At 42.8% G+C, this 16,959-nt stretch overlaps 1 protein-coding gene across 1 annotated transcript; it reads left to right on the forward strand.

Moving 5' to 3' along the window:
- Positions 1-462: 462 nt before the first annotated feature.
- LOC132767871 (selenide, water dikinase 2) lies at positions 463-16,308 on the forward strand. Its single transcript, XM_060763248.2, has 8 exons — positions 463-788; positions 7,658-7,761; positions 7,911-8,018; positions 9,450-9,604; positions 10,918-11,008; positions 11,879-11,978; positions 12,881-13,093; positions 15,585-16,308. The coding sequence occupies exons 1-8, from the start codon at positions 497-499 to the stop codon at positions 15,812-15,814; spliced, it is 1,293 nt and encodes a 430-aa protein (XP_060619231.2). The 5' UTR covers positions 463-496; the 3' UTR covers positions 15,815-16,308.
- The last annotated feature ends 651 nt before the right edge of the window (positions 16,309-16,959 follow it).

Consider the following 16,959-nt stretch of genomic DNA (forward strand, 5'->3'; position numbering starts at 1 on the left):
ATTCTCTGTCCCTTCTGGCAGTGGCTGATCATTTGTGTAAATGTTAAACATTGATGAAGCAAGTACGCTTCCCCCAAGGTAGGCTGTTTTCTGTTTTCGCTGTCTGCTTCTCTGGCCCTGGAACTCAACACAAAAGTTCTGTTTTGTAGCAGATGTGAGAGGCCAAGGATGGCCATCTGTGGGGGATGCTTTGATTGTGCTTTCCCTGCATGGCAGAGGGTTAGACTAGATGGCCCACGTGGTCTCTTCCAACTCTATGATTCTATAATACTCTGATTCAGTGATTCCTAGCTTCCTCTTCAAATGATTTGTCGCTTGTAGCATTCCCTCAATGAGATTTGTTGTGTAACTCTCACTTCTCGCGAGAGTTCCCTCTCTGCCCCTTTAAGGAGGAACGCCTTTCTTTTTTCCTTCCCACTACGCAACCTACTGAGCATGCGCGCCCGCCTCCGGTCCAGTTCTCGCGAGAAGAGGCTGCTGCTCCAGAAAGCCCATCATGGCGGCGCTGGCTGGATCTCCCTCGGCCGCTCTCCCCTCCTTGGCGGCGGCGAACCCGAATCCCGCCCCGGCCTTGCCACCGGGCCCGCCGGGCTACCGGCCCTTCGAGCCCGAGGCGGTGGGGCTGAGCCCCGGATGGAGGCTCACCGGCTACGGGGAGCTGCGGGGCTGAGGCTGCAAAGTCCCCCAGGAGACGCTGCTCAGGCTCCTGGAGGGACTCAGCGGCCCTCGGCCCGGCTTGGCGGAGGCGGGGGAGCCGGTGGCGGCCACGGGAACGACTCCCACCCTCGGTGAGGCCTGGGGCAGGCGGGAGGGCGGGTCCCGAGGCGGAAAGAGTCTCTTGAGAAGCCTTCTGGTTGATGGGCCCTTGTTGTGAGGGAGGGCCTTCGAAGTCTGACTCTGAGAGCCAAACATTATTATTATTATTATTATTATTATTATTATTATTATTATTACTGCGCTTATATACCGCTATTTCTCAGCCTAAATCGGCGACTCAACGCGGTTTACAACACTACAAAAATCAACAATATTCAGTTTAAAAGCATAAAAAACACATATACAATACAAATTATTGGGCCACCAATAACAATCCAAATGCATCTCGTAACTAGAATCGCAATCCAAATTCATCGTCCATGATTACCAATCCTTTAATCATCAAAATTCATTGCACCGGGTTAACCGAATGCTTGTTCAAACATCCATGTCTTCAATCTTTTTCAAAACACCATCAGCGAGGGGGCTGATCTTACCTCTATGGGGAGGGTGTTCCAAAGCCGAGGGGCCACCACAGAAAAGGCCCTGTCTCTCTTCCCCGCCAGCCGCACCTGTGAGGCCGGCGGGATAGAGAGCAGGGCCTCCCCAGACGATCTTAGGGTCCTGGTGGGCTGATAGGCCGAGATACGTTCGGATAGATAAGTTGGGCCAGAACCGTTTAGGGCTTTAAAGGCCAACGCCAGCACTTTGAATTGAGCCCGGTAGCAGATCGGCAGCCAGTGGAGCTGGTGCAGCAGAGGAGTTGTATGCTCCCTGCGCTCCGCTCCTGTTAGTATCATGGCTGCCGCCCGTTGAACTAATTGGAGCTTCCGGGCTGTCTTCAAAGGCAACCCCATGTAGAGAGCGTTGCAGTAGTCAAGACGGGATGTAACCAGAGCGTGGACTACCGTGGCCAAGTCATTGGCAGGAAGACGCTTGAAAGAGAATCCCAGAGTTAGACAAAGGCCCCCATGACCCTCTTGCAAGCAAATTAGTCAAATATGGACTAGGCCAGTGTTTCTCCACCTTTCTAATGTTTCGACCCCTTAATATAGTTCCTTATGTTGTGGTGACTCCAACCATAACATTATTTTTGTTGTCATTTTGCTACTGTTATGAATTGTAAATATCTGATATGCAGAATGTATTTTAATTCACTGGACCAAATTTGCAACACAAATACCTGATATGCCCAAATTTGAATGCTGGTGGAATTGGGTGGGGGATTGATTTTGTCATTTGGGAGTTGTGGTTGCTGGGATTTATAGTTTACCTACATTCAAAGAGACTTCTGAATCCCATCAACAATAGAATTGGGTCAGACTTCGAACACAGAACACCCTGCCTTGAGGTCTTCCGCTTTCTCTGCCAAAGGGATTCCCAAGACCATTAGAAATGTGTGTTTTCTTATGGTCTTTGGTGACCCCTTGGAAACCGCTTCATGACTCCCCCAGGGGTCCTGACTCCCAGGTTGAGAAACACTGGACAAGCCAATTCTCCTATTAGGTGGATTTGTCATTGGTTAAGTGACCAAACCCAAAGGGTGCTCACCAATAGTTCCTCTTCACCCTGGAAAGAAGTGACTAGTGGAGTGCCACAGGGTTCGATCCTGGGCCCATTAATAATAATAATAATAGTAATAATAATCTTTATTTATACCCTGCCACCATCTCCCCGATGGGGACTCGGGGCAGCTTACATAAGGCCAAGCCCAAACAACAAATTACAGCAGATAAAAACGGAAACCGAAAACGCAGACAATAAACAACAACGTCATAATTACATAAAACATGTGAATGCATAGCAATATAAAATTACAGTAAACACAATCACAGTGACAATGGGAGGGCTACATGTAATGATTAAAAGAAAAAACTAATTAAAAACTTGAGTGAGATAAAGGAGAAGCAGGTTATTCGCGGAGGAGGGCTATTCAACATCTTTATAAATGACTTGGATGAAGGCTTAGAGGGCGTGCGTATCAAGTTTGCAGGGGACACCAAATTAGGAGGGATAGCTAATACCCCAGGATTAGAATTCAAAATGACATTAACAGATTGGATAGATGGGCCAAAACTAACATAATGGATTTCAACATGGGCAAATATAAGATATGATACTTAGGCAGAAAATATGAAATGCAAAGATACAGGATGGATGATGCCTGGCGCAACAACAGTCCATGTGAGAAAGATCTTGGATCCTTAGTGGACAATAAATTGAACATGATGCAGCAGCTAAAAAAGCCAATGGGATTTTGGGCTGCATCAAATGGAGTATAGTGTCTAGATCAAGGGAAGTCATGGTGTCCCTCTATTCTACTTTGGTTAGACCTCACCTGGAATAACACTGTGCCCTATTCTGTATACCACATTTCAAAAGAGATATTGACAAGCTGGAAGGTATTCAGAGGAGGGCGACTAAAATGATAAAAGGTCTGGAGACCATGAATCCTTATGAGGAGCATCTAAGAGCCGCCGCAAACTAGGCTCCTGCGGGAGCAAACCTTGCGAGCACGTCCTTGATGTCATGAGACTGCGCCTCTCTCTCCACCCCTTTCTCCGTGCTAGAGAAGAAAACCACTGGTTTTTCCTTTGCTAGGGCAGCATTGCCAGCGTTCTCTCTCAGTTGAATTCTGCCAACTGAGAGAGTACGCTGGCAATGCTGCCCTAGCAAAGGAAAAACTACGCTGGCACAGAGAAAGGGGCGGAGAAAGGGGCGGGATGAGAGGCGGAGTCTCATGACGTCAGGGACGTGCTGGCAAGGTTTGCTCCCGCAGGAGCCTAGTTTGCGACGGGTCTTAAAGACCTGAGTATGTTTAGCCTGCAGAAGAGAAAGTTGAGAGGAGACATGATTGCCATATGTAAATCTATGAAAGGGTGCCATAAGGAAGAGGGAGCAGGTTTGTTTTCTGCTGCCCTGGAAATGAGGACTTGGAACAATGGGTTCATATTACGGGAAAGGAGATGCTACCCAAACATAGGAAGTACTTCCTGACCACACTCCTGTCTTCCTCAGAGTGTGGTGGAAGGTTCTTCCTTGGAAACTTTTAAACAGAGGCTGGATGACCATCTGTCGGGTGCTTTGATTGCACGTTTCCTGCATGGCAGGGGGTGGGACTAGATGGCCCATGTGGTCTCTTCCAACTCTATGATTCTATGAGAGACACTCAAAGACCATCCAGGCCAACTCCCTGCCATGTAGGAACACACAATCAAAGTACTTTCATCAGATTGCCATCCAGCTCCTCTTTAAAATTCTTCAGAGCAGGAAACCACCACACTCTGGGGAGCATATTCTATTGTCAAACATTAGGAAGTTCTTCCTAATGTTTAGCTGGAATCTTTCCTGCAGTTTGAATCCATTGCTCCAGTGTGCCTTAGTCTCCAGAACAGCAGAGAACATGGCCGTCATGTCCCTTCTCAGCCTTCTCTTCTGTAGACCCAGCTCCCTCATCCACTCCCCTAAGGTCTTGACTTCTAAACCTTTGATGATCCATTTATTCACCCTTTTCTGTACATCTTGTCCAACCCCTGCCATGCAGGAAAAACACAATTGTACCCCTGACAGATGGCCATCTAACCTGTTTAAAAGCCTCTGGAGAAGGAACCTCCATTGCACTGTTCCACCGTTGAACAGCTCTTATGGTCAAGAAGTTCTTCCTAATGTTCAAATGGAATCTCCCTTCCTGTAATTTGAACCCATTTCTTCAATTCCTAGGGTGCTTCCAGACAGCACAAAAACATAGGTTTTAAAGGGAGGACAAAGAAACCCGGAACCTGAGTACTTGCTTACTTTGTTTTTATTTTCCTTGGAAGATTCCTGTGTGTGAGTTTTTTTATGTGTGGAGGTCAATGCACAACTGATCAATACACAGTCATCACAGACTGAGGTTCCACTGGTGGCATAGTTTAACAGGACGACCGTGGCTTCTCAATCTGTTGCAGCCTTCTTCCGCCTTCACAGCCATTGTAACATGTACCATGTTATCCTCTGCCTGCTCCACTGTTAGGTCTTTGGTCTGTGCTTGGTCTGGAACCTCCCCCGCGGCCACTTTTGGGAGTTCACGACTCCAGTTGTTGTGCCCGCAGGTTCATTGGAACATGCAAGCCCCCTCACCTCGACAAGGTGACAGTCCATCGAGGGGGACCTGAATACATATCTAGAGTACATATCCCTATACAGACCTATAGGTTCCAGGATTTCTTTCCATGCCATCCTCACAGACCTCTTCTGTACCCAAACAATCTGGAGGGTAAATGGGGGACATCCAGCAGATTAAAAAAAACTCCATTATGCACTGAACTGTATATGTGCACATGCGAATATCTTAATATAAATATTAGCAGATTTGCATGTGTGCATATGAGATTCAGCACATAATAGAGTGATTTAAAAAAACCTTCTGCTGGATTTCTCCCTTCCCCTAATTGTTTAGTCAAGCTCTGTTGAATATTATACAGTTAAAATAAAAGAGTTTCAGAGAGTTCTAATTGCTTTCCATTCTGCTTCCTTTAAATCAGCTGTGTGTCTGTTTGACAGCCTGATCATCTGTTTTGGGCTTTTTTAAAGCAGGCATCAGCTGGAGCAGTCTACACCAGAGGGAAGGAAATCATGTGTTTTTGGTGACTGCAGGGTTACACAGTGATACGAATATGCACATTTTTGGCCAGAATAGGGATAAAAGGTGAACTTTTTATCCTGTGTTTTTCGGCCGTTGCAGCAAAATCAGCATGCATTTAATGCTAACGTAATGTAACCACCCCCTTTCAAATATGGGAAATCCCCAGGTTTTAAGTACTGTTTAGATGATTTGCTTTTATTAATGTAAATACTTTTAAATGTTTTTATGATATTGTTGGCATTGAATTGTGGCCTTGTGAACCGCCTCGAGTTGTCTGCGGGCTGAGGGGGGTGGTACAAAAATGTAGCAAATAAATAAATAAATTGATGGGGCCCTAGTCTCCAGGGCAGCAGAAAACAAGCCTGCTTCCTCTTCCTTATGACATCCTTTCAAATATTTAAACGTATATTATTATGCCTCCTCCGCCTTCTCATCTGCAGGCTGAACAGACCAAGCTCTTTAAGCTGCTTCTCAAAGGTCATGGTCTCCAGACCTTTGATCATGTTAGTCACCCTCTTTTGGACACATTCCAGCTTGTCAATATCTCTCTTGAATTGTGGTGCCCCAAACCGAACACAGTTCTATTCCAAGTAGGATCTGACCAAAGCATAATAGAGGGGCATCATAGCTTCCTTTCATCTAGACCAGGCAGCCTCAGATGGTGGCCCTCCATCTGTTTTTAGGCTCCAACTCCCATAAATCCTATGATTGTTATGTTGTTTTATGTTGTTTTAATTGTTTTTGCTTTGTTTTTAATTATATTCCGCCTTGGCCTTGGGCCCCATGTAAGCTGCCCAAGTCCCTTCGGGAGATGGAGGCGGAGTAGAAAAATAAAGTTCTTCTAATTCCTGGCCATTGAACAAGCTGGTGAGGGCTTCTGGGAGTTGGAGACCCCAACAGCTGAAGGGCTGCCATTCGAGGGGGTGTGGCCTAGACACTGCTTCTTTTGATGTAGCCTAGAATCTCATTGGCATCCTAGTTACGATTGAAGCTCTTTAAATTTTCAGTTTTTTCTTAACGCTGAAATGCTTATTTACGAAGGTGGCCCCATTCTCAGTACATTCCATTGAGACATTGATTGCCTGTTCTACTCAAATTCATTAACATAGTCAGAAAAATCACACTGTTGGGGCTCGCTGCTATTCCCTCTTATTAGTTAGCACAAAATCTTTTTGATTTTTCCCCCTCAATCAAACGCGGAAGTCAAGATATAGATACAAGCTTAATTGATCAAGTCACCTTGCTGGGTGGAGAATGCCACACTTGAGTTGAAGTGCTGTTTAGTTTTATAGTCAGAACTTTGAGCATGTGCACATCAGGCTCTTTCTCCCCTCATTCCTATCTCTTGCTTTGATCCTTCCTTGGTATCAGTTCTTATCAGTATTCTTGTGCCTGCTTTCTCAGCAGCTTGCATTCCCCCTCCTGTCTCCCTTGTCTGAGCTCCCTGCTTTCAGTGGATTTCCACTTCAAGGCCTCCTCTCTTATCAGTGCTCTTTTAGCAGTTGTTTGTATTCTTACACCTGCTTGTTATTAGGTTGAACTTTTCCCTAGAATTCTCCCGTTTTGGTTCTCTCACTCCCTGCTGTTCCATCGGTGAGACTTTGAACTTAACATTGACTGGGTACAAGAAACAGGTCTTTAATTCTAACAGCTTGTTTAGTGGTTGAATCTCTGGCAGGTCACTCCAGAGTCTTGGGGGCGGCTGATAAAAACATCTTCTGGGTGACTGTTGCCAGTCTAGTCCTGGCTAGTTGGAGTAAATGTCCCCCAGAGGACCTGAATGTATGGGTGGATTATATGGGGAAACATGTAATAACTGGGGCCTCTTACAGGGAGCGGTCAACCCCCCGTTTAAGGAGCTCAATTGGCCTCCGTTTATCTTCCGGTCCCAATTCAAGGTACAGGTTCTTACCTATTAAGCCCTAAATGGCTTGGGACCCTCCTACCTTCGTGACCGTATATCTCGCCATAAAATTACCTTCAGAATATGTGTATAAGCTGTATGCATGTATACAATACAAAACTTTATTATGGTCACTGACCAGCACAGGTGCCCTGGGAAGGGAAACACAGCTCCCCTGTGAAGCAGTTATATGTATAAAAATCATCGTTAGATTTGGGTCTGATCTCCATGATACCTCATTATGTGTGTACATATATGCCAATAATGGATACTCCAAAATTCCAAATGTTTTTGATTCTGAGCATTTCGGATAAGGGATACTTATCCTGTGCCTGTAGAGGTTCTACAATGCATGTGATCCTTCCTCTCCACAGGCATTGGGATGGACTCCTGTGTGATCCCTTTGAGACATGGGGGCCTGTCCCTTATACAGACTACAGACTTCTTTTATCCACTGGTGGAGGATCCCTACATGATGGTGAGCACAGAGAATGGGAGCACAACAGTAGGAGGGGGAAAGGGTTGCTGAGAAGGGAGCTGTATCTGTTATACAGCACGATATATTTGTGTTTGAAACAATGGTCTTGTGTGTGATCTCCTTTATTCAATGCTTTGTATCTGATGTAGGGTCGAATTGCCTGCGCCAATGTTCTGAGTGACCTCTATGCAATGGGCATCACAGAGTGTGACAACATGCTTATGCTGCTGAGTGTGAGCCAGAAAATGAGTGAGGAGGTGAGAAGCAATATATCAAAATGAGAATTTTAAAAATGTTTTTATATGACATTCTGTATGACCACTGCCCATCTGTAAAAGGACATTACCTGTTTGGGTCACTTCTGCACCAGGCTTTTTGAACCTGGATGCTGCCAGGGCAATGGAGCTGGTTGTATTTCTGAAAAGTTAGAACACCGAATGTAGAAGTGGTCAGGTGCAATGTCTGGCCCCTTCAACTAAAAGGGTCAGGTAATATATGATATACAAAGATGGCTCTCTGAGTCATACCCGATGTCGGACTAATTTAACATATAGGCTGTCGTTGTGTAAAGTGACTTCTGTTTTTTTAAAAGTATACTTTGACTTGAATCAAATTGCTAGTCCCAAGTAATGGAAAAGAATGTAGTAAAGCAACATTTATGTACATTTCATTGGTGCAGTTATTGAGACTGTTGGGTCTAATAGCTGGGATTCATAATTTTACGGTTCATGTGCTTAAATACATGACTGCAAGTTTTCTTGTTCTTAAAATTTGAATGAATGATTACACTATGTAACACAATTTTTGTTCCTGAGTTATAAATGTCATTTCCTAATTGTTTCTATCATAAAAACATGGAAAAGGTATATTAAAACGCAAGAACTTTGTTTTGCATATAATTTTTCAGTGAACATCTCATAGTCTCAACAAATTCAACATGGTTTGTGGTAGCTACAAAAAATGAAGTTTCTTGAGTATAACAATTATTTTCAAAGTAAATACTGCACCATTAAACAGAAAATAACATTTTCAAACCAGGAACAGTTTTTTTTCCAAATTTTGTTACATAGTCTTATTTGCTAAGATGTCAAGGCAGTTTGAAGTGATTCAAATATCATGCTAAATCTTAATTTGCAGCAACATTGTTTTTTAGAATCAAGGGCTTGTTTGTGTAGCCGTATCATTAGTCAAATCATAATTTAGAATTGTGTATCTGCTTTTGTTTTCTGTAGAAGTCTCCTGTTTCTGTGATGAAACAGCTTCCTCTAATCCAGTGGTTGCCAATCTTTGGTCCTCCAGGTGTTTTGGACTTCAACTCCCAGGAATCCCAGCCAGCTGACTACGTGTGGGATTGTAGGAGCTGAAGTCCAAAACACTTGGAGGACCAAAGGTTGGCAACCATTGTGTAAAGGAATAACTACAACAATGACTTTCCAGTTCATATATCTACACCAAATAATTGATTTGATTTTTTTGATAAATCCTCATTTGTAAGCTCACGTATCTTACCAAGACATCTTTCGAATTGATATTTGAAGCAAACACATGTAACCAAACTGTGTTTTATGAGAACCACTATTATATCCTTTTTTTGAACTGCAGATAGGAAATCACAGAGTTCTAACTTTCCAAAGTAGTTCTGATGTTTGCAGGCAGTTTCCTGAATCTTTTGTTGTACTTTCACCCAGGAGCGAGATAAAATCATGCCACTGATAATCAAGGGCTTCAGGGATGCAGCAGAAGAAGGTGGCACTTCAGTAACTGGTGGGCAGACAGTCTTGAATCCTTGGATTATTGTTGGAGGGGTTGCAACAGTTGTTTGCCAGCCCAATGAATTCATCATGTGAGTATCGAGAGCGCATTGTGAGAGAATTTGAGGAAGCAGTCTATAGGGTTATTGATGTATTTTGCAGAAATATAATTGCATTCCAGTGTTAACTGGAAAGTGATGATTTTTGCAGGATTACAGAGCTGACTTATAAGGAAAGTGAAGAATAGTTTGTTTAACAGAATTAAAGATTGAATTTCCCTTGAATTGGGAGAAGGGTTTTTAACTTTCCAGCCAAATTTCTTCTCATATCCTTGAGTAAAGGATATGAGAAGAAATTTGGCTGGAAAGTGAAAAACCCTTCTCCCAGTTCAAGGGCAAATGTGGTATAGATGGCTATCAAATCATGTGCAAAGTGAAACAATTATAACACTCCAAATAGTTTCAAACCATTCTGCTTCTGAAAATCAGAACAGGCTTTGTAAACAATGTGGATAGAATATTTTTGGAATTATAAATAAACCCTCATCTTGGAGCTTAATGAGTGTAATAACAATAAGAGTTTTTCATTGATCTACTGGATCTGGCTATCCCATTTCTTCTGGAAGATGTTGGTCTGAACATGTCACATTTTGCCTCTGTTTTCTTGTCATATTCAGATTATTTGCTTTTAAGATTTAGTTTTATTGCAGTTTTGGATACTAGAGAAATATGAGAAATTTCTGAGGACCCTGAGATATTTTCTAACTGAAGATGTTGCTAAGTTTATTGTGTCAAATAGGGAGTATCTGTCCGGATCAAGAACAAGAACACAGTAAATAATTCTTTGACATAAGGCCATTTCAGGCATCTTGAACTTATGTTACTTCTGAAGAAATTTGTCTTGGAATCAAAAGGTATGGCAGCTAATATATTCTTGAGGACAGTGCTTGATTGAGTCGTTGTTGGCCAATTTCAAATGTTTTTGGATTAACTTGTATCTTTCAGCTGAGTTTTAAGCATGATTTTGCTGCAAGATACAGTGAAAATTTCTAGATACATAGGAAAAGATGCATAGGGAAAAAAATTCTAGCTGCCTAGGAAAACCACTGCACATTAACATAAACCCTTCTTTAGGGGAATTTGTGATTCAGAGTTCTCAATCTGATATAAAACCACTGCTGTAATAGGCAAAGACCTGCTTGTTTTTCCAAGCTTCTTAATGTGCTTTAGTTTTATATTGCTCCTTCTTTGGGCTTTTTTTCAAGCAGTGCTGAGGATATTCTTGTTCTTATTACTGAACTACAGTTCTTATTGTTAGCCATCCTGGATATATCAATATTGAAAGGCATATATAAACAAAGCACTCAAGTTCAAGCATTCAAGTTCTTTTTTTATTTTGATTCTAGGCCCGACAGTGCAGTTCCAGGAGATGTCCTCGTATTAACTAAACCATTAGGGACTCAAGTGGCTGTGAATGCTCATCAGTGGCTAGATAATGTAAGTGATAATGTAGTATCTTTGGGAAAATGTTGGGATTCCTTTGGTCTTCCTATGTGCTGCTGAGACCCAATGGAGGGGCAGGGGATTCCTCTTTACATGCACAAAAAGGGAGAGGTTGGAATGAAATAAATTGTCAAGGTAATAGGCATAGGATAATTGCAGGTCTTAGTCTGAAAACTATGATAGAAACTGTGTAGCTCTACTAATGTTGGACTGTCAACTCCCAGCATCCTTCGCTGTTGGCTGTGTTGACTACAGCTCGCGGGAGTTGCAGTCCAATAACGTTGGGAAGGGCATGGCTACTCACATGAATGAAGAGGTGCACTGAGACTACGGTGGCCTGGGTGCATATTTAAGTTCATCTCCAAAGATTACTGGGTGATCATGATCTCGTCACTTCCTAACTGTCTAGAATTATATTGCATTGCATTGGGTTTTTTTTAAGTGTGTATTTTGTGAGTACCACATCACAGTTTTATAAAGGATGCATAAAATATAATATGCATCAGGAAAAAGAGAGCTCTATCAGCAGTGTCTAGCCCTAGCTGAATATTCATAATGTAAGATTTAAAATGTATACAAGAATTGGGTTGCAGAGGGCCACATAGGTTCCCATCCCTTCTGGCAGGTGACTCTTGTCCCCATCCTCAAAACTTGTACCATATACTTTAAGTGATAGTAGTACATTGGTGGGCAAGACGGTTGATGCATCAGCAAACTATTGGCCTCCAAACAGTAAAAAAATCACTGAAATTTACTACAGTTTACTGCACAAACTTGAAGTTTGGAGGGAGAGGGGATATCAATTTATTTGCTAGTGAAAAAGAGCATCTGAATAATGTTTAAAATCCTTTATTTCTTTTCCAGCCAGAGCGATGGAATAAGATTAAGCTGGTGGTTTCCAGAGAAGATGTTGAACTGGCTTACCAAGAAGCCATGTTTAGTATGGCTATGCTGAACAGAACAGGTAGGGGACCTCGAGTGTGATCTTAGATCTGTTCTTAATTTCAGTTTAAAAGTAGTGAGTGGCGGCCACCTGTGCTACCCATATTTTTTTAACATGGAATATTTTATTTGGGAGCTATTTTGGGAAACGTTTAATCCACCTTAATTGCTTAATGAGGGCAGAAAGATGTAGGGTAGATTTTAAAAAGAAGGTTCTGTGTATTTTTCAAGATTATCAGAGCATTTGACTTTAAAATGTAGTTATAAAGAAAAAAACTACAATTAAATGAGCCTCCTGAATTCTAGCTTATCTGCCAGCATATTTTTATTTAAAGAAGGGAAAGTAAGTTTAAAATTATGGAACAAGAGCCTTGTTTTCACGGATATACTAGAGAACCTTCATTTTTACATACAGAATTCAACTCACCTCTCTTCCTCTCAAAAAGGATGAAAGGTATGAATTTCAGATGTTCAGAATTGACTAGATGGTCTGCATTGAACTATCAAATACACCTATGGCTAAACCAAACCAATTATGTCATATATTACTTTATAAAATCGCAGTGACAATTTCATGGCCAAAATCAACATTATCAGTTTTCCAGCATTTAGCAGCAACATAACAGTAAGAGATAATGCCTGGAATGATTGGATAGCAGGTAGATTAATGTACTTTCAAATTCAGGTTGCTGAGCTTGGCTTTCTTTGGTGCTTCCTGAATTGATGGGACATATATTTTCATCCCACATCTTGTAAGAATGGTCAAAAGTTGGACCCAGACTGCTAGCAGCCACCAGCCTCCAGAAACCACCTGATATAAGTAGAGAGAATAAGTGAATAGATCTTGTTTAGGCAGTAAGTAGCCAAGAACTGCTGGGTCCCAGTTGAAATGTAGTACCTCTATGTTTTGTTCTCTTTCTTCAGCTGCCAGTCTGATGCACACTTTCAATGCCCATGCTGCCACAGATATTACAGGATTTGGGATTCTGGGCCATGCACAAAACATGGCCAAACAGCAACGCAGTGAGGTGTCATTTGTCATCCATAATTTGCCTATCATTGCCAAGATGGCTGCCATCAGCAAAGCATGTGGCAACCGGTCTAAGCTCCTGCAAGGAACATCTCCGGAGACATCTGGTAAGCTAGATCAGAGCTTCTTAAACTTTTCTATTCATGACTCCTTTTGGCCCAAGACATGTTTATACAGTATAGGTATATTAAATATTATAACAAACCAGCCTTTGCAAGTCTTGCTAAACAGGCTGATTTTTCTTTTTATGAAGTACAGTTGAAGCATCGTCTGCAGAGCCCACTGTAAATACTGCACAACAGATTTGTGTAAATATCTAGAACTGCATTCAGAAAACGTTTACTGTTGCCAAATTTTTTGTGACCCCAATATTGAGCTAAGGGGATCCCATTTGGGGTCAGGATCCACAGTTTAAGAAGCAGTGAGACAGATAACTTAGGTCAAGAGTGAATGAAAAAAGATGAGGATCTACCAGTAAACGCCCTCCCTAAGGAACTAAAGATGGCCCCGTCTCCTCTCACCTTTAAGAAACAACTGAAACTTCTGCTCATTGGCCTACGAGGAGAAGGAATAGATAATGACATTGCTATTATATCTCTGAGTAGCATGTGCAATCCGTTCTTGAGTTTTCTGCCCCACTAGCTCAGTTGATATCCTAAGCAGTGATCAATTTATATGCCTCCAAGGAACTCTGTTGACTCTGGGAAATTGATGCTTCTGTTTTTATAATAGGTTTTAATTTTTTTATTCTAATTTGCTAAGTTATAATTCATTTTATGAGAGGTATTTTTTAAGTAAGGTCCGTTTTGTTGTAGACACTAGAAGTTCATGCGCATACCGCAACGAGCGCATGCGTCGTTTACCGGCATGCCTCGGGAACAAATGTGCTCAGTTTCCGCTCTGTTGCAAACCTGTACAGTTCTGTTCTGTGCTTTAAAAATGTTTAAGTCTATCAACTCACCCGCCGATGAATTTCTGCAGCAAGCAGATTCCTTGCTGACAAAAACCATATCACTGAGCGAACCTCACATGCGGCGGGTCAGTTGATAGTCTTAAACATTTTTAAAGCACAGAACAGAACTGTACAGGTTAGCTACAGAGCGGAAACTGAGCACAGTTGTTCCCTAGGCATTCTGGTTACATCCCATTTAGACTACTGCAACGCTCTCTATGTGGGGTTGCCTTTGAAGACAGCTCGGAAGCTCCAACTAGTCCAACGCTCGGCAGCCATGATTTTAACAGGAGCGGAGCGCAGGGAGCATACAACCCCAACTCCACTGGCTACCGATCTGCTACCGGGCTGAATTCAAAGTGCTGGCGTTGGCCTTTAAAGCCCTAAACGGTTCCGGCCCAGGCTACCTATCCGACCGCATCTCTGCCTATGAACCCACCAGGACTTTGAGATCTTCCAGGGAGACCCTGCTCTCGATCCCGCCTGCTTCTCAAGCTCGGCTGGCGGGGACGAGAGATAGGGCCTTCTCGGTGGTGGCTCCTCGGCTGTGGAACGCCCTTCCTACGGACATTAGACTAGCACCATCTCTAATGGTATTCCGCAAAAAGGCGAAGACCTGGCTGTTTGAGCAGGCGTTCGAATAATTAGTGCAATGATTGGTTAATGAACACTGGAATGGAACAATGGATGACGAATCTGGAACATGTTTTTGATGACGAGACGACAGTGAATGGGTATTGTAGTCACTGTTTATTAATTGTGTAATGTGTTAGGTTGTTAACTGTTTCTATACTGTAGCACTGAATTTTTGCTGTTTGTATTTGTTGTGAACCGCTGTGAGTCGCCTTCGGGCTGAGAACAGCGGTATATAAGTAAGGTAAATAAATAAATAAATGTTGGTACACGACACACGCGCTCGTTGTGGTATGCGCGCGAACTACTAGTGTCTACAACAAAACGGACCTTACTTAAAAAATACCCCTCGTATATAGTGTGGAGTTTAATTTTTGTGATTATGTGTCAGTTGTTTTGTTTTGGTATTGAATGTTTGCCTTTTTTGTGATTGGAATCCACCCTGAGTCCCTTCGGGGAGATAGGGAGGAATATAAATAAAGTTCTTGTGGGTTTTTTCGGGCTATATGGCCATGTTCTAGAGGCATTTCTCCTGACGTTTCGCCTGCATCTATGGCAAGCTTCCTCAGAGGGTGAGGACCTCACCCTCTGAGGAAGCTTGCCATAGATGCAGGCGAAACGTCAGGAGAAATGCCTCTAGAACATGGCCATATAGCCCGAAAAAACCCACAAGAACTGAGTGATTCTGGCCATGAAAGCCTTCGACAATACAATATAAATAAAGTTTTATTATTTTATTATTATTATAAATCTTAGTTTGATACACATTTATTAAAGATTTATAACAATAACAGCAGAAAATGCCTAAATTCAAATAAAATTAAGTCATAAGTGGGTGAGTTTTGGGGAAGAATGGAGTTCTTTCCAGTTCTTGTACTGCTGACAAATTCTTGGGCTTTAAGCCTAATTCAATATTATCTGCATGTCTGAAGCTTGCCCACTCTTAAGTAGAGTAGGGATGGATGGCGTCTAAATCTGCGTGTGGCCTTTAATGTACTCTTCTTACGTGACAGGGGGGCTGCTGATCTGTTTACCAAGGGAGCAGGCTGCCCGTTTCTGTGCTGAAATTAAGTCCCCCAAATATGGAGAAGGACATCAAGCCTGGATCATTGGCATTGTGGAAAAGGGCAACCAGACAGCGCGTATCATCGAGAAGCCTCGGATTATTGAAGTGACACCACGCGGAGCAAGTGTTTCCCCTCAAGACAACAATTCTAGTGCCAGCCCTGAAGCCGCTTCATGAAGTGGAAAAATGACTTTATTCTGTCCATTGTAGGTTCTGGTCTTCAAAAGGGGATCAACCAGAGATTCTGGATCTGGGTACTCCTGCCTTTTATAGCACAATGTCCTCCACAATGTGGTCTCTCTGTTGGTTGGTGACTGGTCCTTGTTTGTAATTTTGAAGATATTTTCTGCAAAATCGCTGGCAGTTTGATTTGAAGATGGTAACTTGAATTATTTATTGGAATAGTTCTGCCTGTTCTTAAGCTCACTCAGCTTTTGGTCAGACTGAGCAGCTGGTCCAAAAGGAGGGTGAGTGAGTTAAAAAGCCATTTGGTTGGGCCAGAGGTCTCTCCTCTTTTCATGAAGCGCCTCCCTTTAAAACCCACAGTTGTGGGTGTGGAGGAGCAGAGGAACCCTTAGAGGAGCAGTACCAAGCTCAGCTTCATGGGTTGTTCCTTGCATTGTAAATTATTTGTGATTGAGTTAATAAAAAAACCTGATTTCTACATCTAAGGAAGTGCTTTTATATTGTTTACTAGCTTGGGGACGTGGCGGTGCCCAGGTTATTTGAGAAGGCATTGTTTGTTTTGTGAAGTTTGGTAATGTGTAATGCTATTTATTAGGGGAAAAAACAATATTTTTGTTTTTTAATTAATGCTCCCATTAGAAAATGCATAATGATGTGGGTGAACTACAATTTCCAGAATCGTGGGTCGTTGTTGTTGTTGTTCATTCGTTCAGTCGTCTCCGACTCTTTGTGACCTCATGGACCAGCCCACGCCAGAGCTCCCTGTTTGCCGTCACCACCCCCAGCTCCTTCAGGGTCAGTCCAGTCACTTCAAGGATGCCATCCATCCAATCGTGGGTCAGTCATTCCCAAACCCTGCCATTACTTAAAGTTGGCCATGTTGGATCTGTGTGCCAAGTTTGGTCCAGATCCGACAGCTGCTGGGTTCAGTGATATCTAGGTAATTGTGAACCACAACTCCCAGATTCCCAGGGCAATCACCCCCAAGCTCAGCCAGTATGCACAATTGGCCATGTTGGTTCGGTGTGCCAAGTTTAGATCCATCGCTGGCTGAGTTCACTGTTCTCTGGATAAGGGTGAACTACAACTCTCAGGGTAATCACCCCCTAAACTCTGTGAGTATGGACAATTGCCCA

The sequence above is a fragment of the Anolis sagrei genome, chromosome 2 (genome assembly GCF_037176765.1).
Source record: "Anolis sagrei isolate rAnoSag1 chromosome 2, rAnoSag1.mat, whole genome shotgun sequence".
In the NCBI taxonomy this organism is placed as follows: Eukaryota; Metazoa; Chordata; class Lepidosauria; order Squamata; family Dactyloidae; genus Anolis; species Anolis sagrei.